General features: G+C 47.3%; 1 protein-coding gene across 2 annotated transcripts; it reads right to left on the bottom strand.

Moving 5' to 3' along the window:
- On the bottom strand, positions 1–26774 carry SLC41A3 (solute carrier family 41 member 3). Of its 2 annotated transcripts, XM_084269398.1 has the most exons (11): positions 26671–26774; positions 24418–24733; positions 14027–14134; positions 13111–13182; positions 12153–12297; positions 9916–10062; positions 7160–7304; positions 6386–6465; positions 4432–4566; positions 3472–3620; positions 1–916 (listed from the first exon to the last, which is right to left on the bottom strand). In XM_084269398.1, exons 2-11 carry the CDS (start codon positions 24703–24705, stop codon positions 731–733), a joined length of 1455 nt encoding a protein of 484 aa, XP_084125524.1. In that variant the 5' UTR covers positions 24706–24733; positions 26671–26774; the 3' UTR covers positions 1–730. The 2 variants fall into 2 exon arrangements, with proteins under 2 accessions (XP_084125524.1, XP_084125525.1); XM_084269399.1 differs by lacking the exon at positions 9916–10062.
- Between the last annotated feature and the right edge of the window lie 548 nt (positions 26775–27322).

Genomic DNA, 27322 nt, shown 5'->3' on the forward strand with positions numbered 1-27322 from the left:
TTTACCACTTTATTTGTGTGTTTCTATAAACATTTTAACTACTGGACATTTCATAAACCGTAAAAATAAACCTTCCTACCCCCAAAACTCAATCATTCCAGGTTTGTTGGTCAGATAACAGTGACCCTGCCAGGGCAGGTAGGTGGTATCCCTAGATAACCTCCTGCTGGGCATGAGCCAGCGAGAAGCTCACTGCATCAGATCCTGAGTGTCTGAATGATGGACAGGAGACAAATTTAAAGACCTGGTTGTGGTTCTCCTCCAGGGATGCGACAGAAGAGAAAAGGGGGGGAACAAAGAATTTCCCTTGATGGGAAGTCAGACAGAGAGGTTGCACCATCTACTTGCAGGATCGGACGCAGTGACCTCAGCAGGTTTTTGGAGCAGTTCCACGGGCTGTATCAGTGCCAGGGACTGAAACCGACCAAAATGCTCATTCTTTGCAAATGGCCCAAATGCTCCACAGTGCCTCGTTTGCTGGGTGCAGGTGTGAGCAGCGGGTGCTGTCCAGAACCAGTTTGCTCACTTGCCAGGACACAAGTCTGTGGGTGCTGATTCCTCAGGATGGGTGAGCCCAGCTGTAAGGCACGATGGGGAGGAGATATGGGGTGTCAAGGGTGGCAGGGAAGGCCCAAATCCAGCCGGGTGACCCAGCGCTCATTGCCAAGTACCCTGTTGTCCCAGAAGTAAGCACCGTGTCACAAGAGTGATGTGGAGCAGTGCTGGTCTCTCAGTTTCCCAGGTTCATGTCTGTGCCATGGACGAGCCAAACCAGGCGGAAACAGACAGCCAGGAATCCAGTGCCCAGGAGATCCCCCAGGGCAGTGAGGTAGGGGATGGAGAAGTTATCTGGGTCCAGCGCCTTCCTCCACATCAGGCGCACAATTAGGTCAGCCACGTAGAGCAGGATTCCCACCTGAGGAGAGGCAAGACGGGCCCTGCTGTGAGGCAGCAAGAAGGTAACACACAAACCCCCTTCAGCTCACAGCCAAAACGCTGTGGCCATAGCCATGGTACCAGAGCTAGTGGGGAGTGCTGAGAGGTAACCCCTTACCCAGAGAACCCCTGTTTGCGCTGGGATGGGTGTCGCTTGCTCACACCCTTGGGCACCACATTGCCTGGCATTGCCCATGGTGCCACACGCCCTGCTGCCAGCTGCAAGCGTGGGGACCACGCTGTAACTCCGCACCAGCATCCCACAGCCTGAAAGAGGAGTCTGGCCAAACCAAAAGCATCTCTCAAAGATATGGTTCCCTCTTCCTGTGCTATGAATGGGAGCACTGCCATTCAACCAGCAGAAACAGGGCTTCCCCAAAGGATACATGTGTAGCCAGATTTTTTTCCCTTCGTGCTTCTTCTTGCCATTAGAAATTCAGGTTGTATCTACTTTGTTTTTCCTAAAAGCCTCAGTGGACAATTGGAGGTTGAGGCAGTTTTTACATCAAAGTTATCCCAAGCAGCACTGACATGTTAAAAAAAGGAAAACATGTCCTTTTTTTAAATCTCAATAGTTTTAAAATCTTTGTTGTGATTTCCTTTAATTCCTATTTCATTCCTGATTCTGATAAACAGATGGAGTAAAAAAATACTTCGGTTAAAGATTAAAGACTGTCTAGTTAATTGAATTAAGAAGGGAGAGAGGGTTTGCCCTCCACATCTGTGGTCCCTCCATGGGAGACGACAGCACAACAGGAACCAAAGACAGAGGCAGCATTTCTAAAGGTGAAACCAGCAAGCTGGGTGAAGGGAGAGGGAGGAGGAGAGATGGGGAAAGCAAAGTAAATGCCAGAATGACAGAAACTAAAGCTGGATGGAAACTCAAGAGTTCTATATAGCCCATTCCTCTGCCTTAATACAGGATCAAATATACTCATATCTTTCCTGACAGTCATTTGTTTAACCTTTGAGGGTAAAAAGCCCTCAATGATAGAGGTGCCATACTTGAAGCAATCAGTCCTGTGGCTTTTTATATTTCCCCTGTTCTTTTTTCTCCCAAGGTTCAAAATAAATCTGCCTTTTTCCATTTGAAACCCATGATTTCATGTTTCACCCCTAGTGACCACAGAGAAAATCTATTCTGTCCCTCCCCACAGAACCTTGGTAGTTTAAGGGCTGTTAACCAGATTTTTCTCAAGCCTCTCTTCTTTGGACTAACTCCAGGCCATTCAATCATTCCTCTGAGGTTGTGTTTTCAGGGCCTCTGATCTTTCTCTTTAGGCTTCCTCCAGCTGACCTAAACTTCCCCCCTCTCTCTTTCTTTCTGTCTTTCTTTACAAAGTGTAATGAAGGGGAAGAAAGAACCAGGCTGAGCATATTCTCCTCCATTGGCCTCCGTGGGAATCTTTCAGGGTCAGTGGCGTTGCTGGGATTCTGCTCTTTACGCTGTCATTTACTCTGCGTATTTTCCTGCTTGGCTCTGGTTGAGGAGTTACCTCAATGCATAAAGAGAAGAATAAATATTTTCCTTTACAGCTAAAGCTGAACTGCTGGGCTTAAGGTTGTGCAAAGGTCGAGAAAAACTGATTGTTTACACACGCAAGGAGTTCACCCACAGCCATGAGGCTGCTTGTAAGGCAAAGTGAGAAGCTGGCTACCTCAGCCTGCAAATTAACGAATCACTGATTTAAAAGGGCAAGTGAAGTCAGAGACTCTGTGAGCGTAAACAACAGCCACATGCATTTCTGAGTGAGATGGCAAAGTTTACCGGGCAAGAAAAGCAGCAACAGGGAACAGGAAGCACACGTTGGATGAACTGCCCATTGTCTACCCTGAACTTTTACTTCTGAAGATGAACTCAGGCATGGATTTTCCCCTTGCTTTTGGCCCTTAGGGCGCTGCCCAGAGGGATCTCTAGGTTTTTACCATGACATGTGAAACTGGTTTCCAAAATGAGTGGGGAATCGTGTTGGCTGGGGTTCACAGCCTCTCGGTTGTCCCTCACTGGGTTAACCCATAGCAGTCTAGAAATACTCAGGGCTTAGAGACCACCGGAGTGATGATGGTAAAACAAGGTACCAGTGCAGCAGGAGGCACCTCCCTGCTTAGTGTGTCTGCACATGTATGGAGCTCAGTGGGTGATGGTAACTTGTTCCTCGCCTGTCTAACTCCATGCTTGCCCTTAAGGGCAGTTGTGCTCATAGAATCATAGAATGGTCAGGGTTGGAAAGGACCCCAAGGATCATAGAGCTCCAACCCCCCTGCCACCGGCAGGGCCACCAACCTCCAGGCCTGGATCCACACAAGGTTGCCCAGGACCCCATCCAACCTGGCCTCATGTGGGAAACCAGACCATGGCAATTTGGATAAAGTATTACTGGATCCCCAGAATAATACTTGCTGGGAAACACACCTGAAACAATTGGAAATATGGGTCACTGCTGGAAGATTTACCCTGACTCCTGTGAGGCCTGGAGACTATCTTGTTTTCACAGTACCTGAGAGGTTCCTTAGGGATGAGAGGTCGGGGTTTACCTGCAGCAAAGCAGCAGTCAGATAGAACATCACAAAGGTGAAGGACAGAGACGTGTGGCCTCCCTGCAGCAGATGGATGGTGTAGAGGAACACAAGGTGTCCTGGGATAACCAGGAGGAATAGGACTCGTGCTGACTTGGAATTCACCTCTGCAAAGGACAGAGACAGAAACAGCAATGACAGCAGCTGCAGACTGTGGGGAGGACAGGACGCAGATGCATAATTTAATGCTGGTACATAGACTTGGGGCTGTCTCCTCCCACCAGCCACACTGCTAATGTCTCTTCTAGATCACGCAGCAATCTGGAGCATCTGCAGTATCAGCCCGGCAGCTTTGTCTGGCACTGAAACGACGTGCCAAAGACGTGCTCCATGCTGATCTACTCAGTTTCTTCTGAACATTCCTCTCAGCTGCTCTCTACCTCCCACTACTTCTGCTCTGCCTTGCTGCAACCCACCTTCCCAGCTTTTAGTCTGCTGTAGCAGTAACTCCCTACCTAGCAGGGAAAATCAAGAGGAACCTGCAATCTAATAAGACACCAGACCCAGATCCAGTTTTTCTGATGCTTAGGTTAATCCATTGCTGAAGATGGAGCAATTGCTGATTTTTCAGCGAGGTTATGCTCTGTTCACCCCTCTGTCCACAGGTGATGGCTCTAGGCTGACCATGATTAAGATAACTCTCTAGTAGATCAAAGCTGAGATTCTTTTTCTGTTACTTTCTTTAGTACTCCCCAAAGGACCGTTTCTTTACATGCCAATGAGCACGTATAGCACACGGGTTGTTTTCAAGCTACCCACTGCAAAAGTGCTTTCTCTCTGATCCAAATATCTTCCCTATAAGGGGAAATGCAACTTCTGCCTTTGAAACCCACCTAGTCCTTTGCCAACCAGGCTTGATAAAGGAGCTATCTGTGATGACAGGCCTTGAGACATGGACACCTAGGGTTCAAGGTCTACCTGATGAGAAGAATGTGGTACATGGGTTGGGCCAATTCTGCCTCATCTTGTATGGCAAAACTCCAGGCATGCTCCAGAAGTGCAGGAATGTGGAAATACGGCTGGCTTGGATGGCAACCAGATTCCCTCCAACACCTGGGAGGACAAAACACAATAAACCTGTAAACCACCTTCACTGCAGCAGGAAACATCAGTCTAAAACCTAGCCCAAGGTGAGCCAGTCTGCATTCACTGACAAGCTCACTGAGAGCAGCAGTGAAAGACAAAACCTGATCCCACACATCAAGGTGATGCCATGATACTGACTTATCAGGAACAGCTCTTAAAAATCAGGAAGGCTGCAATGATCGCCTCCTTCTGACTGCTTTACTGGAAACAATTTCCTTTGCTTTCCAGCACCAGCTGTAAATGCCACGTGGCCTCTGAAGATGATGTAATTGCACCTGTTTTAATGAAGTCTGAGAGCAACAGAAGCAACACCTGGGGAAAGCAGCACAGGCAATGGAAGATGCTGCTCACGACCACTTCCTGGATTTACTCACCCAGAGAGCCATCATTGTTTAAAAGACAACAAACATCACAGAGAGTGATTGTATGTCTGTCTGAAGGCATCTAACGCACTTGTTAAATGAGAAGGAATCATACGAGAATGAATCAGAGCCCAAATATGTTAGGTAATTAAAAGGCAATTAATTCCTTCCAGACTGATTAATTCCAGCAAACATGAAAAAGCAGCTACGTTCTCCAGCAGAAAATAGAGGGATGATGATCTATGGAGCAAGCCTCCACCACTCTGAGTTTCTGCAGGGTAGAAAAGCCACAGAAAAGGCAACGGTGAGCCAGATCCCATGGGCTTCTCATGCTTTCCCTCCCTTGAAAAAGGAAAATGCTCCATCATTAAATGGGAGATTTATCAGAGCAAATCAAAGTGAATCAAAGTGAAAATATTAAGACCAGCTTGTCATAGCTCAGTGTGGGAGCTTTCTGAATCGTGCACTGCTGCACTTTGCAGGACTCCACTGCACATGCAATGCAAGAGCTACATGTGCAAAGACACAGAGTGCTGCGTAACTCTGCTACCAGCTCTGCCAAGCAGGTTGTCCACCCCCACAGAGAGACGTCTGGGTCAGTCATTGTTCAACTAAATTGCTGCTGACGTACTTTCCCAATCAAGCTCTTTGGCTAACCGTGCTGGAAAGAGCTTGTCAGCAAGGTGGCTGTCTTCATGCAGCTCCAGTAAGGCGACAGCTCAGTGACACCCTCTGATTCTGCAAGAGGTCACCACGCTTTGAGAGGTGGCACAAGCCTGCCCTAGGAATATGGGCTTCTCCTGGAACAGGCCTGGCCTGCAAGGACATTATAATAGCAGAAAAATAACCCAGTGGATCCTCAGTGATGCCAGGATCCCCAGCGATTTGTGCTGGTATGTGTGTGTATAAAAGTACTGAGAGGCTTCAACCAAATGTACACAGACACACAAAAGATATTGAGAATTATATATTAAAACCCCTGTATATAATCAATATTTATAATCTATATGTGTATACACACTTACATAATTAATCTTTATCAGCAATCTGTATAAGGGGATGATTGCACAGCTCAAATTGCTGAGTGGAGAGAGACAGGGAAAATGGATTTATTGTGACATCCTTAATAGGTTTGATGTTATGAAAGTAAAGGTGTCAATCTAGCCCTCAGAGATAGCTCTCAGATGCCGTTAACTTTTCCTGTAGCTCTACTGGTATTTTTCAGCCCTGCCTGCTATTTTGGCCCAAAGATGCTTCAAGATATGAGTAAGTAGGGACGTAATGGGGACCAGTAGCCACGCATGATAGGAGCAGGGACTTCAACACAGATCTCTGTGTAGGGGCAACAGTGGATACCACAACCCTTGGGGAGGAGAGTGAGGTATAAATAAAAGCATGCACATAACCCTCCTTGCCCAACCTACCGTTAATCACAGGTGTGAAAACTGCCATGCCTTCAAAGTTTGGGTTGGTTACCGTTTTGTCCAAGATGAGCCCACCAATGCTGTTAAAAAAGGACAGGCAATGAGGGTGGATCAATCTCTCTTCCCAGGGCAATTCCTACACTGTGAAAATAGCACACTAAGATGAGTTATTGCTGCTTCCCTGCTGCCGGGGGGGAAATATTCCCCAATTATTCCTTTTACAGCTCAGTTTTCACCACTAGGTAGCCTTACAGTTCTTGTTAATGGCATAATGACATCAGGAAAATCTCCTCACCCACCCTTGAGTAAGACTGATAGTAGTCATTCTCCCCACAAATTTTGCTACACTTCTATACTGCTCTTAGCAGGCCTTTTTAATTCTGTCCAAACTCTCAGCTGGCTCTGAAAGATGTGGCAAAAGTGGAATGAACTACCTGGCTCTACAGTCACCAGTCTTCTGTCTTTACAGCTGGTTAAAAATGAGGTTGAAGTCTGACTTTGTGATGGTCATCATCTCCCTTTTCTGGCTTGCAACCACACTGTGCATGGATGTTCAAGTGAGACTTAAAACAATCACCTTTTACCAGTTATGTGGGGGCTCCTTATCTGCTTATTTCACCAGCCTGTTGGAAGGCCACCTATGGCTGAGAAGCACAGGAGAAATACCTCTCTACTGTCACTTCCAGTTTCACTGCTGATGGCTTTCTAAATGCGCATGGGGTCTGTCTACAACATCCATACACATGTGGGCTCAAGAGCTGTTCCTCAGTTTACCTGCTGATGCTCATTGCAACAATGACCGGCTGCCATCCAGATTTCAGGACTTCAGCAAGGGAAGGACTTTGCTTGGCGATCGCAACCCAGAGGGGGATCATGACAATGAAGATGGCACAGATCAGGGGAGAAAGGTATTTCATATCTGGAAAGGAAAAGAAATGTTGAATTTAATGCCCCTGGATTTACAAGTTGACAAAGACCTATTGCACAATGCCTGGAAGAAAGGCAGCAGGGCTCTTGGTCCGACTGAGTTAACATTAGCAGAAAAATCACATGAAACAAGATATTTCCCACACAATCACCTCACTCTGCCACAGAAATCCATAATTAACCCCTGAAATTCACTGCTAGAGGATGTTATTTGAAAATCAGCAGGCTTCAAAGCAAATTATATTTGAAGATGAGCAAGTCTCCAATTCCATCTCCAACTAAGCAAGGTAAGAAGTTACGAAATTTCTGGCTTCAGGGTACAAATGAAACAGGGGGGCAAGGGGGAAACTCCTGTGTGCAAACTGTATCACACTTACAACAGACACCTCACGCCTTCACCTAAAACAAGAGGTAATAGGTACTCTTGGTGACAAGCTAGCAGAATTGCTGAGCAGCTGGTCTGCTCTATAGGAACAAATGCTCTCTTGCATGTATCAGCCAGTTAAGATCCAGGGTTTCTTTTCGTGCAAGCTTACATGTGTTTCCATTAGGTGCTTTCTCCATTTGGGAGGGGGATAACCTTGAAGTGACCTTTAAAAGCAAAGGAATTAAAAAATAAGTTGATGCGCAGAACTAAAAGAAAATAAACATGACTCAGAAGCATGAGAAACACCTTCAAGCAATGGGGATGATGCCAACCCTTTTGATATAAAAATGCTTCTTCAACAAAGCTCTCCATCTGGTCTCTGTGTTGGGGCCAAAGCCAGCGGGTTGTAAGGCAGATTTTGCAGGTAATCTGGGAGATGAAGCAGGCACAAAGTGTGCATTTTTCAAGATGACGTTGCCAGGGCCTCAGGCTACCTGGATGAGAGAGCACTGATGTCGTGCTATCTTCCATGAATCAAGGGCTCTTACACAAAGAGGTGCCTCTTTATGTGTGGCTTTAGTCGACACCAAAACGCAGCCACTTCTGGGGTGTAAATAACTGCTGTTCTCTCAGTCCACTTTACCACCTGGAGCTGTTTAGGACAGATGGGCTGTATGACAGACCTTGCTGCTGTACTGGTTCTCCTACCTTTAACTCCGTGTTGTTTCAGGCAATTAATTCTTTCTTAAATAATGCAGACACAGAGCACTGGAGCCTATCAAACCTTATCAAAGCCTGTAGAAAGACTCCTGGTAGGATAAATGGACTTCAGTCTCCACATTCCAGTTCAAACACGTTCCCTCACATACAGCCCATAAGTAACCTGCAGCCCCTTGGCACAGTTTGTATCCCCATTATGCAGGGCTGGGAAAGACAAGGGTCATTTTTTTTTTTTAAAGTTGAAAATCTTCATTGGCAAAAGGGTATTCTGCAGAGGAGATGGTACTGCATCATATGGCCCACGGTACTCCACATTTTACAGACTTGCTGGGAGTTTTGAAGCATACATTTTGGTAGGACCCAGACGTTGCCATAGCACGACCTGTCACTATACACTGAGGAGGGAAATGGACCATCATCAACAGTGTCTTCCTCCTACCTACGTCATGCTTCCATTACTAGATGTCCGTGTGCTGAATACTTTCCACCTCAAGAGGCTATTTAACTACTCTGCAAACATCACAAATGCTCTCTGGTCACAACCATAGTCGTTATCGTGTTGCTCTGCCATGTGCTCCCTGGGAGATACTATCTGAGGCGTAGTGATTGAAAGACAAACTAACTTCACAGGGGCAGGTGTGATGGCGTCATGGAAAAAAACCATTTAAAAATGCACCTCTGAAGCTCAAGGAGGACAGGACAGAAGCAAACTACAGGCCTCTCCCTGCAACGTGCGCTCCTTCACTCCCTCACTTGCTGGCATATGGAACCAGTTATGCAAACTGAGAACAGCTGCCTCACTGCTTCTGCTCACAGTCTGAAGCAACAGTTTGGGTTTCAAATGGTATTGAGTTTGCTGGATCCTTTAATTTTCATGTTTTGATTCCAGGTTAGACTCCCAGTAAATAGCCTAGAACTTTAAAAGCAACAGTCAGGCATACATCATCAAGTTGCAACATGTATTGAGCTTTTCAGTGTCAACAGGTGCCCAAGTCTTTGCCAACCAGGAGCACAGCTAACCCCAGAGCCACAACACCCACGCAGTCCTGTGAGAAGAAACCTGTGCAGCACTGCCTCCCTCCCTCCAATTTGACAGTATCTAGTTCATCCATGACTCTCCCCATGAGAAGATACAAGAGTATTTTACAAATGCCAAAGCCCTGAAACAGCTTTGTGAGGAAGGAACCACTGTTCCCCCTGCACAGAAAGCAGTTTTGCTTGGCTAGTGACAGATGCAGTGACAGAGTCAGTGTCACACATGTCAACCTTCTGTTCCAAATCTATGCAACACACGTTGGTCATTTCTTTGACAAATCCCAGTTCTGTTTCTTAGACTCTGCCTTCTAGTTTGGTACTAAAAGGGAGCTCAGAAAAAGCCTCCTTGGTCATTTTTCTACCCCAGTGGCGTGCCAGCCTCCACGCTGAAACATCCCAGAAACAGGTAAACACCCTGCAGTAATTTCACAAGGATTCATCCCTCCCCTGCTAAGCTGCAACCCCCCACAAAACACTCTACCTATGTATTTGAAGAGTGTACTGCTGATTCCTGCCAGCAGGGAAAGGGTTATCAAGTCTCCAAGGCTTGCTGCTATGGGTGTGGCAACATTGTCTGGATTGATCCCAACTTTCCTTGCTCCGATGATCACGCCAATCATCACCAGACCTAAAGAAGATACAAAGCAGGCATCAGAGAATGAATGTCGTTGCATTTCACCCCAGAGCCACTGTTCTGGTTCCAGGAGGGTCTGGGAAAAGCAAAAAGGAGACTGCCTGTAGTGGTACCACACAGCTGGAGGTTGGACATCCCCAGGAATTTGTCCTCTTGCTTTCACCAACCTGAAGGGCATGACTCTGCCCTTATGAACTGTACCAAAGGCCCAGAGGCACACAAGCAAATTCCAGGGATCAAAGGAGATACCAGCAGGCAGCCCAAATGTAGAAGCTCCCCTCCTGAGTAGCCTAATCTTTGCTGCCTTGAAGCAGGACCAGGCATGAAGCACACTCATAGATAAGCACACAGCAGGCATGCAGCAGCCTTCTGGTGCCATCCCCTGCTCTGGATTCAACAGCACAAAGATATTTTCCATATTAGACCAAAATTTCTCTGAGTTTGAACTCCCAAGGAGCAGCCAGCTTCCTTACAGTAGCCTGAATTACCCCTTTGGCCTGGCCATCAGGCTGACCGCTCATGCTGCAGAGTCTCTGGAGCTGCTTTAGTTTGCAGTGGGTGGATGTTGATGCTGTGAGCAGCACCAGAGTCAAGGAGATGTGAAAGTGAACCACATCACCTCCCCAGTCGTCTGAGCTGCACCTGGAAAAATTCAGCCGCTTTTCAGAATTGCCGGAGAAGAGGGAAGTTTTCCTTGCCCAGGTAAGTTATAATAAGTTACAGTAAGCTGAAAACCCAGATCCTGATTAACATGTGGGAATCCCTCAGCCATCAGATCTCACACAGGCCTGTCTGTGGAAGAGCCACCTGAAATAAACCCTGCCTGACCAGCGTCCACAGCTCTGACACTAGCAAGTGCAGCCATAAGGCAAGGCACCTGACACCTCTCCAAAGCCCTTTGGTGGCTGACAAGATGCAGCAAAGGAAACCTGAGAAATGGTGGTTCCCTCCAGCTCACAACCTCTCTGTGCCTGTTCACACAGTCCTATCAAAACTGAGCATTCACAGGGCTCTCCCCTAAGGAATGCCACATGCACACCTTCCCTGAGACATCTCAAGTACAGAATCACATCCTCACACAACACAGCATTCTCCACGAAAGCCTGCCCAGACTCCCACACTCCTCTCCCAACAGCACAGTGCTTGCTGCTTCCTTCCCTGGTCATAAAACCAGCAGCTTCCCATCACTCACACCCACGCACAGGCAGCCTGTGACCATGTCCAGGGAAGAAACTAATGCTCGCTGAAAGCCTGTGTTGGTATGGCAGCAATCTCTGCATCACACCAAGCAGGGAGATTGAAGAGTTTAATGAAAGCTGGGCTGCTGTTTTTCTCACTTACAACTGCCTCATCCGGCGCTTTTCATCCAAGGCATCTACAGTCACCCTTTGACTCCAGCTTCACGATATGCACTTGCTCCAACTTGTCTCGTTTATTTAAAAAACTCGCAGTCTCCGGCTCTGCCAGCTCCCTCTATTCAGGGTGTCATGCTGCCCTCCGATGGCAGACCTGATCATCTTCAGGAGACGCAGCAGCTCCTACATAGCCCCACCATCACGCTTCCCCTGCAAGCGGAAGAGCCAGGGTAGTGGACCGCCGGGCTCACTCAGAGCTCACAGCGGGCACGCCAAGGGCTGGCCACGGTCCTCCGCAAGGTACTGGGTGGTACGAGTCCTTCTCGAGTGCAGCCTGGAGCTGGCTGCTCTCCACACCCTGCTTCGTGTGTGGCATTAGTTCCCTCTCCCCTAGGAGAGGGCCAGTGTGGACGGCTAATGCGGCACCCAAAGCACGCAGAGAAAGTGTGCACACACGTGTGTGCACACCCACGCTCAGCAAGCGGCGTTTTTCACGTGCCAGGTGAAGTGAGACGTTGTGATTGGTGCTGTGGATGCTGAGAAGCCAGCAAACAGCAGAGCCTGGGAGAAGAGAAGCAAAGGCAGGATGCAGAGGGGTGAAAGCAGCAGACATAGGATTAATGCTCCCTGCCAGAACAAAGGGATGTTGGCTGGGCCTCCCTGGCAGAAGGGACAGTTTTTTGACATCTGAGTGCTGCATGTTGGACCAGAGGAACCAGAGCGACTCACCAAGAGAAAGTGCAGCTATGAAGGCTGTGGTCACACTGCTGGCACACAGCACGGCAGCCTGGCTCAGCTCCACAGAGCCCTTGGAGATGGCTCCCAGAATCACAGCAGCAACAGCAGCCAGAAGTCCCACCACAGTGGCCTGGACCTGAGGACCAAAAGACAGCTGGTGAGCAATCATCCGCATCTGCTCCCAGGCAGTCCTGGCTCCATGTGACCACAGCATTTCCACACAGCCAGGGGGTCAAAGGCTTGCAGAGATGCTGATTGCTTATGTATTTAAGCAGCATCCCTGCAAGTCTCTGCTAGATTACAAAAAAAAGCCTGTCAAAGTTTGGAGAAAAACTCTGGAGGCCTGCAAAGGACAGATAACATTTCAGCAAAGGACACCGAGTTCATCACCAAAGGAATAGCCCTGGTCAACGCAAAAATGGGCTCCCCATCAACACAGCACTCCTAACAAGCTGAAAGCTGTGGAAGAAGATAAGGGAAAACACACAGACACATGTTGCAAGCCCTGTGGCCTTGCCATGTGCAACCTCTAGGCTGGTTGCTGGATTTTAGTAAGCAGAAAGAGCTACAAGAGGCACATTTCTCCCACCTCTCCCCTCCCGCCCAAGGCTGATTCCCAAATGCTGCCAGTAAATGACAGGCTTTATCTAGGGGCTGTTGTGAAACTGGGATTGTGCCACAGCTTCCCCTGCAAAAGGAGGGTTTTTTTCATTATTTCAGCTTGTGCACAAAGGCAGGGAATGTCTAGATATGTTTTGCAGTAAACTACAAGCTCTGAGGCCACACAGAGCTTTATAGGAGGTCAAGTCCTGGGCTCTGCTTGGCTCTGTTGAGAATATCTGCCCCAAATCAACAGCTTTGGACCCAGCACTGCTGGGAACAGATGTTGTTTGGCTGCAGCACAGCAAGAGAAAAGGGCTCTTTTCCTCTCCCAGCTGAAGTGACTCACCTGGATAAGGGCTAAATTGCAGGTTGCCATTTTCCATTGCTTCTGGGCATCATCCATCTGTCCGGTGTTAGCCTAGGAGCCAAGAGAGACACCCTGAAAACCTGTTCCTGTGGCACAGGTGGCTGCTGAAGACAGTTTCACCTGGTCCCTGTGGGAAAGGGGCTACTAAAGCCAGAGAGAGGTGAGCGCAGGTCGGCATCTCCTGGCCTTCCCTGCACTTCCTTCTTGACAAATCTCCATTATGCTCCAGCCCAGTGTCACAGAGGCATCAGAGGCTCACATGGAGGTGCAGAGGCATTGCAGGGCACCCAGCTAAAGGTGGAGTGGGAACATCCACATCCCACACAGACCGAAAGCTGAACAACTTAAATTATTTTTCCTCTTTTGTTCCTCCTAAACTGCTCCTCTGTTAAGCTCCAGTTTCTCCTGAGATGTGCAATACAAACAGCCCAAAGCAAACAAAACTGCTTAGGGAGATAGGAGAGATCCTATCCAAAGCAGCAGAAGCTACTGCAGGGCCCAAGAAGCCTCGGTCTGCTCCCACCATGGTCTGACTGCTGGGAAGCCCTGGGTGTCTCAAGGATCAATACCCACAGAAAAGCAGCCCAATAATGAAGTTGGCAGCTGTGGAGCCCTGCCTTTTTCTCCTTCATGTGTCACAGGGCCCCAAATATCAGCAACTGTCCACCCAGGGATTAATTCACCTTCAAAGAGCAGATGAAAATTCCCTGTTCCAGTTACAAAATGAGGGCAAACACATTATTTTAACACTCACACAACAGTAGTTTCTACTTAGCAGGAAAGGGCATGTCCCTCACACACAGTGTGGTTATATAAAAGCAGAATGTCCTGATGTCTCCCACTAATTCCCCCCTCCCCACACACACATCACCACCACCACCTTGTTAACACTCACAGCAGTGGACAGCCTGGATGCCAGTGTCATCTCAAGATTACCCTTCAGGCCAACCAAGGCAGGAACCAGGATAAAAACTTCTGTAATTGTCCGAAACACATCCCAGTGCTGGAAAACAAAGGGAACAACCTCAGTTTACGATGCTGACCTGTGCAAAGCTGCTGCCTCAAAGGGAAGTGGGTCCCCACCTCACCACCCATTCTACTGGTGCCTGCTTTGCACACAGGGGCAGATGCTGCCCTGGGCTGATTGTGTTTTGGGAGCAAAGGAAGGAATATTCTTTCTGATCTCATGCACAGCAAAGCACTATCCTAACAGGGAGGGAACCTTCTTCCTGAGGGCAGCAGCAGATTTCAGAAAGCCACAAATTAAAGTGTGCCTTTAGCATTAGCCAAGAACAACACAGAAAATAATTAGGGTTCACAAGCCAAATGAAATACAGCATGTTCTCCATCCTTTGTACTGACACTAGATACAGGAACATCTATTGCTGTCCAGGCTCATAAGAATAAACACAAAGATCTGGAAATTATCTAACAACAAAAAGTTGTGTCTTTTTATACTAAGCCTCTAAGACTGGTGGTGGGAGGGAAGGAGATTTTTTGTATCTCTTCTCCACAGGCAGTTCCTAAATCTTCCTGTTACCAAACATGCTCCCAGCACAGCTGGAAAAAGGATTTTGAATTAAGATATACCATAAGCCTGAACCACTGGGCCAATACCTTGATTATCATTGCTCCTCTGAAGCTGAACTGTACAAAGCTGTTGAATCAGCTGCTACACTAGAAATTATCTGAAACCTTAAGAAACTCTGTTGATTAACACATCTTCTCTAATTTATCTACCATACACTGCCTTAGAATATAATTCCTTCACCTCCTGTGCATTCAAGGATGTTGGCAAGGTCCCAGCATAGCCAGAGAGGCTCACATCAGGATGAAATCACAGCACGGAGCAGCTCACCGTGAAAGTAAAACCAGCTAGCTGAACATTTAAGAGCAGAATGAAAGAAAAAGCAGCTGCAATGAGTCAGACCAAAGATCCAGTTCATCTATATCTTCACCAGTAGTCAAATTCAGATGTATAAAAGGGGAATCTACAAATAAGGCAAGTAGATGGGTTAATTGTCCTGTGTTTTCCAGCCTATGACTATCTCACACAGCTGAGCTGGGGCAGAAAGGAGGGGGCTGTTTCTGCACACTTACCAGGGATGAAAGGTTTTATCTTTCAGGTACTCATTCAATCTCCCCCCTCCAACACAAGTGCCATCCTGTATTTCAGTGGTTTAGCTATATGTCATGTGAGGGATCAACTTGTTCATCGATTCTAACCTGTCACCAGCTGGTATCATTTGATGGTCCAGAATCCCGGCACTAGAGGACAAAATGAACCACAGGTCCCTGCACACCTTCTCCACATCCATTGGGATTCTCTAAACCTGAAAATCCAGGAGGTTGGACAGACTCCGTAAATTGAGCCATCAGCCTGTTGGGAAATACACACAGGGTGTAATGGCTCGGTGTTTTGCTCTGGCTGTACCATGGGAAGCTGTGGGAAGCCGGTGGTGTGGCTGTCTGCTGGGAAGACCTTGCAGCTTCCTTCTGAGTCAGGATGAATGAAAGTGGGGCTGAGCCAGCCCTGAGCACATGGTGCGAGACACCCCCTTGGAGGTGCAGATAACAGGCAAAACATTATTACCAATACAAAAAGGCAAATTTCCTGGCAGCGGTGACCTGGAGACAGGCATGTTTCAAAATCTTAAGAGTAAGTTACTGGTGAGTAAATAGCAGACTTGTTTGAATTTAATACAGAACTTAAATACCTGAGAAAAGCTAGGGGCGGACATCTCTTTTAAAGATTCAAATCCCCCTCTCCTCTCTCTCTTTAATTAAGAAAAAAAGATCCAAACACATCTTTGTTACCTTCAAAAGGAAGAGGAGAAAAAACAGACTTCATAGTCATGATGTAAAAAAAACCCAATCATTTAAAATACACAGGCGTGCAGGCATTCATGGTGAAGATCTTGCATATTTTGCACATAAAAAAACATATAAATACAAAGCAACAGAAAAACTCAGCTGTTTGTACTTTCTGTGCACGTCACCTTCGGGAAATAAGACTTTTTAAATGTCAATGTAAGCTCCAGTCCTTGTGTTCACGATGAATTCTGAAGGTCTCGAGCCATCATAACAGAAGTTTCAGCATATGAGGAATTATTTTTGGGACTCTGCCTTACATATAATTACACTGAAAGGCTTTGAACAATTAATAAAGAATCACACAACTGAACTAATAAAAAAAAGCTGACTTAATTGCTTCCATTTGAGTCTCATTAGTGACTCACCAAGAGCCTAAGGACAGATTCATGATTTATCCCACAGTAGCCAGGACTCCATTGTGTTACAGACTGCAGAAATACCAAATAAACAGATGATCCCTGTGCCATTGCCTTGCAGGACTGCCAGCTGGAGAGGCAGGTGAACGTGGCAGGTTAGAGCTGTGCAGGCAAGGAGCTGTCTGAATGAAGACAGCTGGATTAAGTCGAGGAAGTATCTCAGTCCTTTCAGAGGAAAATTGGCCCAGAAGGAAATATTCCCTGCAGCACAGTAAACCCACACAGGGACACTGAGCCAGAAAGAGACTCTTTCCCATTTCATGTCCCCATAATGGGAGCCCTAAAGATCAGCTCTGAAGAAACTTGGTTACCCCATGATCCACTGCAGCTGGTCCCTATTCCAGTTGGATCTGCTTTTGAGATCCACCAAGGAAGAGAGGCTAGGATGTACTGAGACAGTATTCCCAGCTGCAGTTGAGCCCTTCTGTCCCTCCTGTCCTCACAATCCCAACTACGTCCTGCTACTTCTCCAGGGCATCCATCCTCCCATGGCAGCAGCTGGGAAAACTCAGAGGTTTTTCCATTGCCCTGAACAAGTCAATAGAAAGATCAAAAGATCCTGGACTAGAAAACACAGCCAGTTCAAAATCCTTTTCAGTGCTAATCATCTCATGGCCTTTTATCAACAAAGGACAGGGATATCTTGTGTCTGTAACTTTTATTTGGACTGTGTCTCACTGCAGTGGTGTGGAAGGGAATGAAAGGGAAGCTTTCCTGCTGAATTCTCTGGTTTGAAATCTGATCATCCAGCTTCAATCTGATTCTTCACCTTACTATAAAAGAGTGGGCCAAATATTGGCAGGGCCCTCAAGGTCTCTAGTAACTCCAGGCAGTACAGAATCCAGATAGACCAGCTGGCCAAGGATCACTGGAGCAGAGAGAAACGTCCAGGAAGAAAAGACCCACGCCATGCTACTGGCCCTGCACAGAGACTGCCTCATCTGCACAACCAAGAAAAGAAAACAAAAAATGACTATTCCTTTGGGCATCCTTTAGTTACAGTACAAGACTCACGTTTGAGCCTTGGAGGCAACTGGGCTAGACAAATCTCTCTTGTTACTTACTGTTTAAAAAAAATAAAATTAACACCAACAGTTCTTGGTTTCATTCCCAGAGCAGATCAGAAACTGCTAAAATCCTGAAAAGTTTGAAAGGACACAAACAAGGATTTCCACTTTGTTCTCCTCTTTACAACAAACAAGAGTGTCAGCTGGACTGCTGCATAATTTCAAGGTATTTTGTATGCAACAGAACACAGCAGCACCATTAAACTCACATGTATGCTCTAGGTACCACCCTGGAGCTTGCCTGTGTATCTCACAGGCACAGAGACACAGAGCTTCCTAAGAGTGTTTTCCAGTGACTGTAAATAGAGCACAGCGTTCCTCAGTCAGACCATCACCTGAAAAATGGGCAAATCACAGACTCCTGGACTCGAAAAACCTGTAGTTTCAGTAGTCTGAGCCCTCACGATTACCAGTATGAGTCTTACGATACCTGTCCTCAAGCAAACAAACGTAGTCTCAGGTTTTAGTTGGGCAGGACAGTGAATTTCTAGCTCTCACACCTGTGGGATGGAAAGCTGAAAATAAGCAGCTTGAAGACTAAGAGGCACTGAAGAACAATCCAGACCTTTAAAGGTTGAGGTTTCTGGATTTTCCCAGCTACTAGTTTTGGTTTTTAGATAGGGGGTTGTTGATGTCACAGCAGCTGACCTCACTAACATTGCCCCTATGCCAGCTGTGACTCTCAGTGCACTAGCTCCCTCCTCTGGGAGCTGAACCCACTGACTGGTGGCTTGTTTTTCATCACAGTTAGAAACATCTTCATCAAGTAAATACACTTCCTATTACTGTCCTTCATGCATGACCCTATTTCTAAGGTTCTAGTGAACAAAGACAGAAAGTGGACTGCACTCTGGTATCTAAAGGACACACGGAGGTAGGTATACATGGCTTGTTTTCCATCGGTTACATTGTTGAGTAGAGCCCAATTCTCAGCAAGTGTGTTTGATTCCTTTTAGAAAGAAACGTATTCACCTGCCAAGGGTACGGCGTGGGTATGCACTATGCCTTTATCCCTCTCTGAGATATGTAGCCAAAGATAACCGCTAACTATTAACATCTTGTGTGGTTTGAGAACTTCTGTAATGCTGCAAGACAGGTCTGTGCCCTAGCACAGCACAAGGTGGAGACGGCAAACACAGCATAGCAACACTGTGTGCCACTCCAGTTAACCCTTCTTTGATATTTCTCATATTCCCTTTAGTTCAACTTCTCTGCCTTCTTTGTTTCTTCCAGTGCAAGAAAAACCAGCAAGGTATTGTCTTTCCAAACACTCAAGTATCCATATTTAGCTCCTGCTGTGGTACTAGTGCCAAAGAATTCCAATGTACTCTAGTGAGCTCAGAGTGCAGGATATATCCTTGGGAAACCCTGCCAGCCTTTTGATTTGTAAATCCACTGGTATGAAACGTCCAAACTAGATCAAATTGTGCATTTCTATTTGTGCCACTGGTACAAAGGAAAGGCAGATGGGATAGATTGTGTTTGTGGGCACAATGGTGTAAAATCCTGCTGTGCACCTTGGAAGTCAGCGGACCTTCCAAATTTACACCCACCTCAGAATCTGGCCAAGTACCCCTCAGTTTGAAGGCAATGCTAATCTTCCTAAGCTGGCATGCCTCTCATCACGGTATCTAAATGCCTCTAGACCAAAGATTACATTAGGTTGTTTGCAAAGAACTGAAAGCCTAAACTTTTCTCTGAGACAGGTAGTTAGTAACAACCCTGACCTAGATCTCCATATCAGCAATTGTTGAAGGAAAGAAATAACACCATGCGATAGGGGAATATGCTGCAGTCTGATCCCAGCTGCTTCATAGCAGTCATCACCAAAGTATTTACCTAGATACGGAGGGCAATGTCAGGCAGCCTATCTGAAAGCCACTATCCCACTTCACAAGGAGCCCGTGTACTGGTCTAAAGTAGATGGATAGTGTTTCTCCAGCACAGGACAAGCCTCCAGTCATCCTGCTGACTGGCTGCTAGGATCACACACATTAAAAACAAAACCACCCAAATACTGGAGGTCAGTGAAGAAGCCCACCCTCTCACTACAAAGTTGCCTAATGACAGGTACCTACTTGAACAACATCCATCAAGAGGCCAGCAGCTACCATGCCCAAGCCAGCCAAGAGGAACGGCACAAAAATCTGGGAGGCAATGGAAAATGAAGTCTCCGGGAGAAATCCACTGGCTGACCTGGTCAGCTTGCAGGTGAAACCTCTCAGCTTCTTGCCATGGAAGCACAGTTCCAATTGTAACTGGGTGACCACCATGGTCAAACACCATTAGCCCATGCTCAGCAGGGCAAATGGGGAAGATTAGGACATCGCACAGATCCTCTTGGTAGCTCTCTCCAACGTGAAAAGAAATGTTTTTCCTCAAACTACAGCAATGATGCCAAATTATTTTAGCTGCTGCTTCTCCTAGGAACACATCCAGAGGGTTGCAGCAAGGGTATCCTCCAAAATCGATTCAGCTGGATTGAGCCCAGGTGGCAGCAAACTTGACGGACGCTATTTCTCCGAGTTATATCCAGAAGGGAATTAAAAAAGAGAAAAGAGGTTTGCAGAGGTGTCTGTGGACGAATAGAAATGAGCCCACACCCCAATCAGCTCCCACCACCTCTGTAAAAACCAGTAAGACCTGCTCAGGCTACAGCACCGAAAGAGTGACAGGTCATGCAAGAATCCCTCAGCGTGCTCAAACACACTAGTGTCCTTTCTCCTCAGGTTACATTTCTTGTCAGACTGCGGCTCGCCTTTGATACGATGGTTTAACATGCAAGTCTGCTGTAAACCAGCCCCAGTTCCCTCACTCCCACCATAAGCAACGTTAAACTTTTCTCACTGTCCCGAGGCTGAGGAGGTGGGGGGTTAACAACCAGGATCTGTTCTGCTCTCCTTCAAGGTGAAGAAAGGTCAAGGAAAACATGAGTCCACGTTTCTCGTGGCTGATGATCTTACGCAGGTCTCATCCCCAGGCAAGTGACACAGTTAATCCAGCTGGTGAGAGAAGATCTGCCCTTCTAGACCCAAGTCCCTCTTGTCCCCTCCATGGTCTCTGTGGGATGTAACACTCCGTCTGTGCCAGCTATACCTCTGAATGACTGGCTTTCAGGGGAAAAAAAACTCCAGAGAACCAGCCAATAAGCTTCAAAAGCGAACACCCTTATCTGCTGTCATCACTTCAACTTTCTGCTAGTTTGCAAAGGCCAAGATAAGAGTCATAGCCAGCGCTTATTTAAGGTAGCTCCGTAATCTCACTCCACTGCAGGCAAGGGAAAGGGTGAGTGTTTCCATGGCATGCTGTGAGCCGGTCTCCCTTCCTAAAAAGAGACACTCTGCTTCTGCATGCTCACAGGAAGATACTGTCTTTGAGAGAGGGTGTCTCACCCCAGAGTCTCCATGGTCAAACACCTCACACAAGCTCAGGACCCAGAGCCGCATCGTGGCCACATACAGCCAAAGAATTTACGTTCTGCTTAGTGAAGACTGAACCGTGTTCTCCAGCTCAAAGTCATGCACCAGGGAAAGGGAGTCAGGGTATTCTGTTGGGGCTCCTTTCTGATAGTTAATTTGGGCAAACTAATTGAACCAGAGGATCAAAAAGCTTTAAAAGAACAATTCAAGATGGAAGGGCATAGGATTGGTTTAATACGCTGGCAACTGAACTTTTTCACTGTTCAACCACAGGTTCAAATCCAGCCGTGGCCCAGTGAAAGCAAACAAGTGAAAGCAACTGCTCTTTGGCAGACAAGAAAAATTCAGGTTTCTCAGTCCAGTTCAAATTTTACCTTTAAATTACATTGCCTTACTAATACTTTTTGTACTAACCACCCCCTTCCCTGACACTATCTGCAGAGACACGTAAAGATTAATGACTTGTAGCCTCTGTCCCTGTGACAGGGTTCCCAGCTTGGAGCTAAATGCACTGGCATAATTGGACAGAACATGGTAAGTAGGGACCCAAGGAAGGTCTCAGCCATTTCTTTTGGTCTGAATTCACACAAGCCAAGGCACAGAGCCTAATGGGCTGGGATGGCACACCAGATCTCTCTGCAAGCAGGGCAGGGTGGAAAACAAGTTAGCTACAGATTGATATTGTGGTACAGCCCCTGAAACCTTCTTCACTCATGGCTGGCTTAATGTGCATGTGTGTCCCTTGCACTTAACCATTGTCCAGTTAGCTGAAAGCTAACAAGGGAGCACATTTCAGCTAATCTAACGGGGGAAAAAAGCCCACAATAGCTGGAAGAGGGAGGTTAATAAAAATCCTGTAATAACTGCACATGAGCCAACCTCTTTATACCAGCCAGGAACTGAGAAGTGACAGCATGAAGGTCCAGTTCTGGTTAGAAACTCACAGAGGCTTCAAGGAAATAATGGACAATCTCAGGACAACTACCACAGATTTTCAAAGGTCTAATAATGTGCATACTTAGTCCCATCTGTCACTGTATCTGCCAACCGGACTGCTGACAGGCAGAAACATTAATGTAAGAAAATATTAATAAGCCTGAATGACTCAAATTCCATTAAAAACACAGCAGCAACACATCCTATACTAAAGCATCAGCCTGGCAGGGTTTATGAGTTTATCACGCTTCACCTCTCTCTGTTTCTAAGCAGGCACCATAAAAAGCCTTCAACTGATGAATCAGTATGCAGAGAAGGTAATTGGTTCAGGTGACCTGTGTGTGTACATTGGGTCATTTTATTATGCAGTTAAGGAGCCTCTGATAAAGATCTGCACCGTATTTGTCAGCAAAGAGATGCATCATATTTTCCTGGCAAAGAGATGCATCATATTTGTCTACAAAGAGATGCATCAGGTTTGAGAAGACAGACAGCATTGCTGAACAGTGGGGGGAAAAAAAATATGACTAGTTGGGAAAACACAACTCGTCATGGCAAAACCCCAGGGAGGTTGCTGCCCTTCTCTGCACATAAACACACTGTACCCCTACGCTGGCAAACTGGCCAACAGGTAGCATTGCCCCAGAGAAATCAAAGCAGAAACAGCCTCTTTGGTGAGCTCTGACCCTGATCTAAGGCCTCCATCCACTGCCACAGTACCAAAAAAGAACAGAAAGATGGTAAGTGCCAAAGAACAGAGTTTCAGATGTATCTTATCGTCCCTGCAAAGAAGGGACAGGAATACAGTGAGTGCTCCTACAACATGGCAGTGTTAGCAACCAAAAGCACTATTCTGACAGCTCAGCCCCATGGGAGGACAATGTTTTTCAGGGACTGTACATCCCAGTTGCCAGAGTACTGTCACTCCTCACTCTGCTAGCTCTCTGTCAGATCAGGCTGTAAATTTATTCTGTTTCTTACCTTGCTCCTCTTTTCTCCTCTTCAGAAAAGAGCAGAGAAGAAAGCTTATGTGGAAAAACAAGTAGCTGGAGAGCGCCTGGGGCCCAAAGCCTTGCAGCATCTCCTGTTGTCCCACAAAAAACAGCAGCAGCATGATGAGGTGTGCTCAAGCAGCCCACAATCACACAGGAAAAGTCATTGTGCTAATTGCCAAAGGCCTGCTTGTCCTATGAGGTGTTGCATGGGTTGCTTTCCCAGGCTCCAAGCACTAACATGAAAGCTCTTTGTGAGCTCTTTATTTGCATAAAGCAGAAACCAAACCTTTGCGGTTTCAGAGGCATATGAGGTTTGCTTCACATTCTGTTTACATTAGTGGACCAGCCTTTCCTAGAAAAAAACAACTACTCTAAAGGCAGAACACTAAAAGGAAAGTGCTCCTGCAACATCATACCCCCATCTACAACCTATTCCGTGCTTTAGCATCTCACAGTATAAGGTAACATGCATTTAATGTCAGAGATCCACAGGAGTGAGCAGGTCTGAACAGTCTGAAAAATAAAATGAAAGGAGCTGCTCAAGGCTCTCAGAATTACATCTTTGAAGATAAAAGTAGCTTGTCACTGGGTTCTGGATTTGCCTTGCTGTTTTCTGATCTGACTAGAGATTCTGCGGGGTATTGAGTACATGTTAAGGTCAGCTAAGGACACTGTGTCACTCTTAAGCTGTTATAGCTCTTCTAGCTTTGGGAGATTAGCCTAGGACTAGTAGCAAAAGAACACAGCTCCAGATTTGTGAAAGTTGTTGGTGCAAGCAGAGTAGTTTCAGTACCACTGTATCACACAGGTCAGGGCAGTCTGACCCAACAGCCAACTAGTCAAATAGTAAGAGTTAATAAAAAGGCACACAGCAGTGAGCATCACCTAGAGTGCAAAGGCATAGCAGTTCACAATCTGGAACTTAAATGCAGCTTTAAACTGCCTGAAATTAGGTGCTCACTGCTACTTTAAAGCTCTGTATTGCTGCATCATAGAAGGAAAGGTCTGGTTCTGACTGTCACAGTATTGGATATCAAACTGGAAGAAGACTCAGGGATTTAAGTCGTTTCCTACAAGGCCTTAGAAAAGGACGTAGAGCACAGGCTTTCTGGTTGCACGAAGTATTAAGAGGTCTGGCCTGGCTGGCTCCTTGTATAATGAAGCAGGGGATGCAGGATTTTCACACCTGGAGGTAGCTTTGGAAACAGCCATGCCTACTGCAGGAAAGCACTATGCCACCACAGCCCTTAGGGCTGCAACCCAGTCACCATTTTCCCAGGACCAAGGTGAGATCTTTGCACAGGACTGTACCTTCCTACATAGATGCCTCAGATCCTTTGCGAAGTCTTCAGTATGATATTGTCTTTTATCTCCAGAGGAGAAAAAGGGCTTGAGAAACACCACACACTGTCTCCTAAGAGCTATTCAAAAGTACACAAGGGCTGACTTTAAAGGACACGTTAACATTTGAACTGCTGCAAATCCTCTTTTACCCCTCAGACCAAACTGCCTGCCTAAGGGAAAGCAAGGTCCCCCACTTATCCCATCCCAGGTACATAGATCAGTTCCTTACCCTTACCTGAACATAATCCAAAACCATGCCTGCCAAGACCATGCCAAGCCCAGCTAGGAGGTATGGCAGGAGCACTTGCAGGCAAATTGCGATGGCTGACTCTTCCCGTGACTGTGCCATGGCCGCTTTCTCCTCAGCCAACAGCTTCTGTGCAGGCAAAGAGGCATCCTCTGCCTCATGGCTGCCAAGTCGGCTCTCTCTGTGTTTACCCTTGCCCTTTGCCTTGTGCCTGGATCGCTCTCCATTCTTAGTCCTGCCCTCTTTTTTCCTCTGCCGAACTTCCTCACCTTTCATCGTGGCTTTCTTGAATCACAGAACTTTTCTGAAAAACAAAGTCAGAAACAATGAGATAACAAAGGGAGATGGGTCAGGAACAGGAAACACTCTGGTGTTTTTTCTGTTCCGCTAACCTGAAGGCAAGCTACCGCTTACTCTGAAAACCCTAGATGCTCTGCTCACCCAAACAGCAGTACTTGGTTTACTTTCAACTTTATATAGCATGAAACAGTTGGAATTGATGAACTTTAAGGTATTTTCCAACCTAAATGATTATATGATTCTATAATATCAGTCATCCTTTCTGTAACTGCATCTCTCTTCCCAGGTCTATGTTCATGCTGGAGCATTGGCTGTGCATCTTGGCTCCCACCCCCCCAAGAACAGCTAGAAGGATGCAGAGGGTGCTGCGCACATTCTGAAGTCTAGGCTTACTGGGGGTCAAGAAAACTGAGCAGTCCAGCAAGATCCAGCCCCGAGGAGGATCTGACCCCTAGTCGTGAAACGGGAGTTCACATCCTAGCATCCTGCAGCCCATCGTAGTACAGCTAGCTGTCCACCACTCCTCAATAACAGGATAATTCATCTCCTTTCTAATCTGGATTCTTTTTTCTCCCTTTATGCCCTAATTGACACACAGGCAATGTGACTCATCTATCTACAGAGATGCTGCCATGACCCCCAGAGCATCCTGTAAGAAAAAACAAACATGCAAAATTGTTCACAAATCACCCTTTTCCTGCCATTTCATCTCATGTCTTGATATAACTGTCACTCATCTTGCCTGCCCCACTGCTGGCCCAGGCAGCGCCCGAAATCTTTCCCCATCACCTCCTGCCAGCACTCATCCGGGTTAACCACTGGCAGATGTTCTCTGATATTCTCATTTTTGGGTCGGGCTCCTAACACCCTAAAGCCCTGTACTACCGCTGGCAGGATCAATCCTACTCTTGTCCAGCATCTGGGCAGCAAAGGAAACAGCTATGAGTCAGGATGCGGGGGGGAGAGGGAGGAGGGATGGACAAAACAAAGTCCCCCTCTGCAGAAGGAAAGCCATCCCCCGTTCCCCCTCCCTCCCCTTTCCCCTCCCCAGTGCTTACCGGCTCCTTGCCCTGCCCGGGGCTCTGCCCTGCGCAGGGCTCTGCCCGCAGGGCCGGGGGCGCAGCCGGGACGGAGCAAAGGCGGGAGGTACCCGCCACATCTGGGGCGCGGCTCGGAGCCCGCCCTGCGCCGCGGCCGCGGGTTCGAGCCCGGCCCCCGGCGGCGGAGGCGGCGCGGCGCCGTGAGTGGCAGCCGACGGGCCGGCCCCGGCGCCGTGCTTGCAACGGGACGCACGCCGGGGCCGCTGTCTTCACGCTGGCAGCTGCTGCAAGCCCCGCTACGCTGTCATTATTATTATTTATTATCAACAGCATATACCCCTTTCTGTACCCCAACTGCCAGGGGGGACGGCTCGGGTCGGGGGAAAGAGGGTCAGGGCGTGCGCGGGGGGCTGGACGAGTCCCAGCAAGGACGGCTCCTGCCCGGTAAACAGCCGCCTGGAAAGGAGCGCCCGCGGTGCCCGGAGTAGCCGGGACGTGCCCAAGCCCCCGGGCCGATGTCGTGCCAGGAGCCCGCGGCTGATGTCCCAGGAAAGGGGGCGGGTTGCAGCGCGAACAGGGGGCGGCGATTAAGGGCTGGGGGGACACGTTTCCTTTGTGGGTGTTTTGGGCTTTTCTTTTTCCGTGCTATGGCATTTGCAAGAGCTCTTGCTGCAAGCTTCCTGTGCGAAAGCCTGCCCTCTGCCACAGTCGCAGCAAAAATCCTGCTGATTTGATTCTTCCCCCCCTCCCCTATTGAATCAGCACATCAGTAACGGGCTTACAGCATCCATCACATTTAAGCACATAAATCTCGTTAAGCACTGAAGAAACTGTACTCATGCAAGTCTCTTAAATCATGCAGCTCAAAATGTCCAGAACAATTGAGGATATTAAATCATACCTCAGTACCACAGCACTCCTAAATCCTGCTGAAGCCTCTCAGATGTCATGCTACGCTAAGGGGCTCTTACTGATAAAATGGTGTCTCTGGGCCTGCGAGCTCTGGCTCAAAGCAGGGCACACCAAAGGGAGTCGAAGGTTTCTGTAAGTGACAGTAATGGAACCCTGCAGCTGCTGGGTGTCAAGGGTGAATGTCACTGCTCTAATGGCAAGGCTTGAATTTCAGCTCACTTAGTGTAATTTTATGTCTTCGCTTCACAACCGATGCTTCTCTGAGAGTGGTCAGAAGACAGTTTTTCCTGTGAGAAACAAGAGGGGATACGGATTAATAAAACCCAGCAAACTTGCCAAGACATTTTTAGACCTGTTAAATGTATTCTGCTATCACTTTACCACTGAGCTTCAAAGAAAAATATCTACAGAGTAAGCGGAAAGTCTCCTGGGGAACTTGATTGACAAGGGCATTTTGGTAACGGTTCTAGCTCAGGAATGTCACTGTTCTTCAAGGAATCTCCGAGCTGGGTCCAACCATTATAGCTACAACAGGAGGTCCCAGCACCCTGCCAGGTCTCACTCTTCTTGCAGGAGACAGAGCCATTTGGCTTGTGTACCATGTCCTCGTGTACCAGTCTGAAATCCCTGGTGTATGACCG

Source organism: Gallinula chloropus, assembly GCF_964237585.1.
Source record: "Gallinula chloropus genome assembly, chromosome: 12".
Lineage (NCBI taxonomy): Eukaryota > Metazoa > Chordata > Aves > Gruiformes > Rallidae > Gallinula > Gallinula chloropus.

Coding starts and splice junctions, on each gene's coding strand:
- SLC41A3 (XM_084269398.1), bottom strand. CDS start 24,705: ATGAAAGGTGAGGAAGTTCGGCAGAGGAAAAAAGAGGGCAGGACTAAG. Junction 12,298..13,110: donor GCAATTTAGCCCTTATCCAG/GTGAGTCACTTC, acceptor TTTGGTCCTCAG/GTCCAGGCCACTGTGGTGGG. Junction 3,621..4,431: donor TACCACATTCTTCTCATCAG/GTAGACCTTGAA, acceptor TGTCCTTTGCAG/AGGTGAATTCCAAGTCAGCA.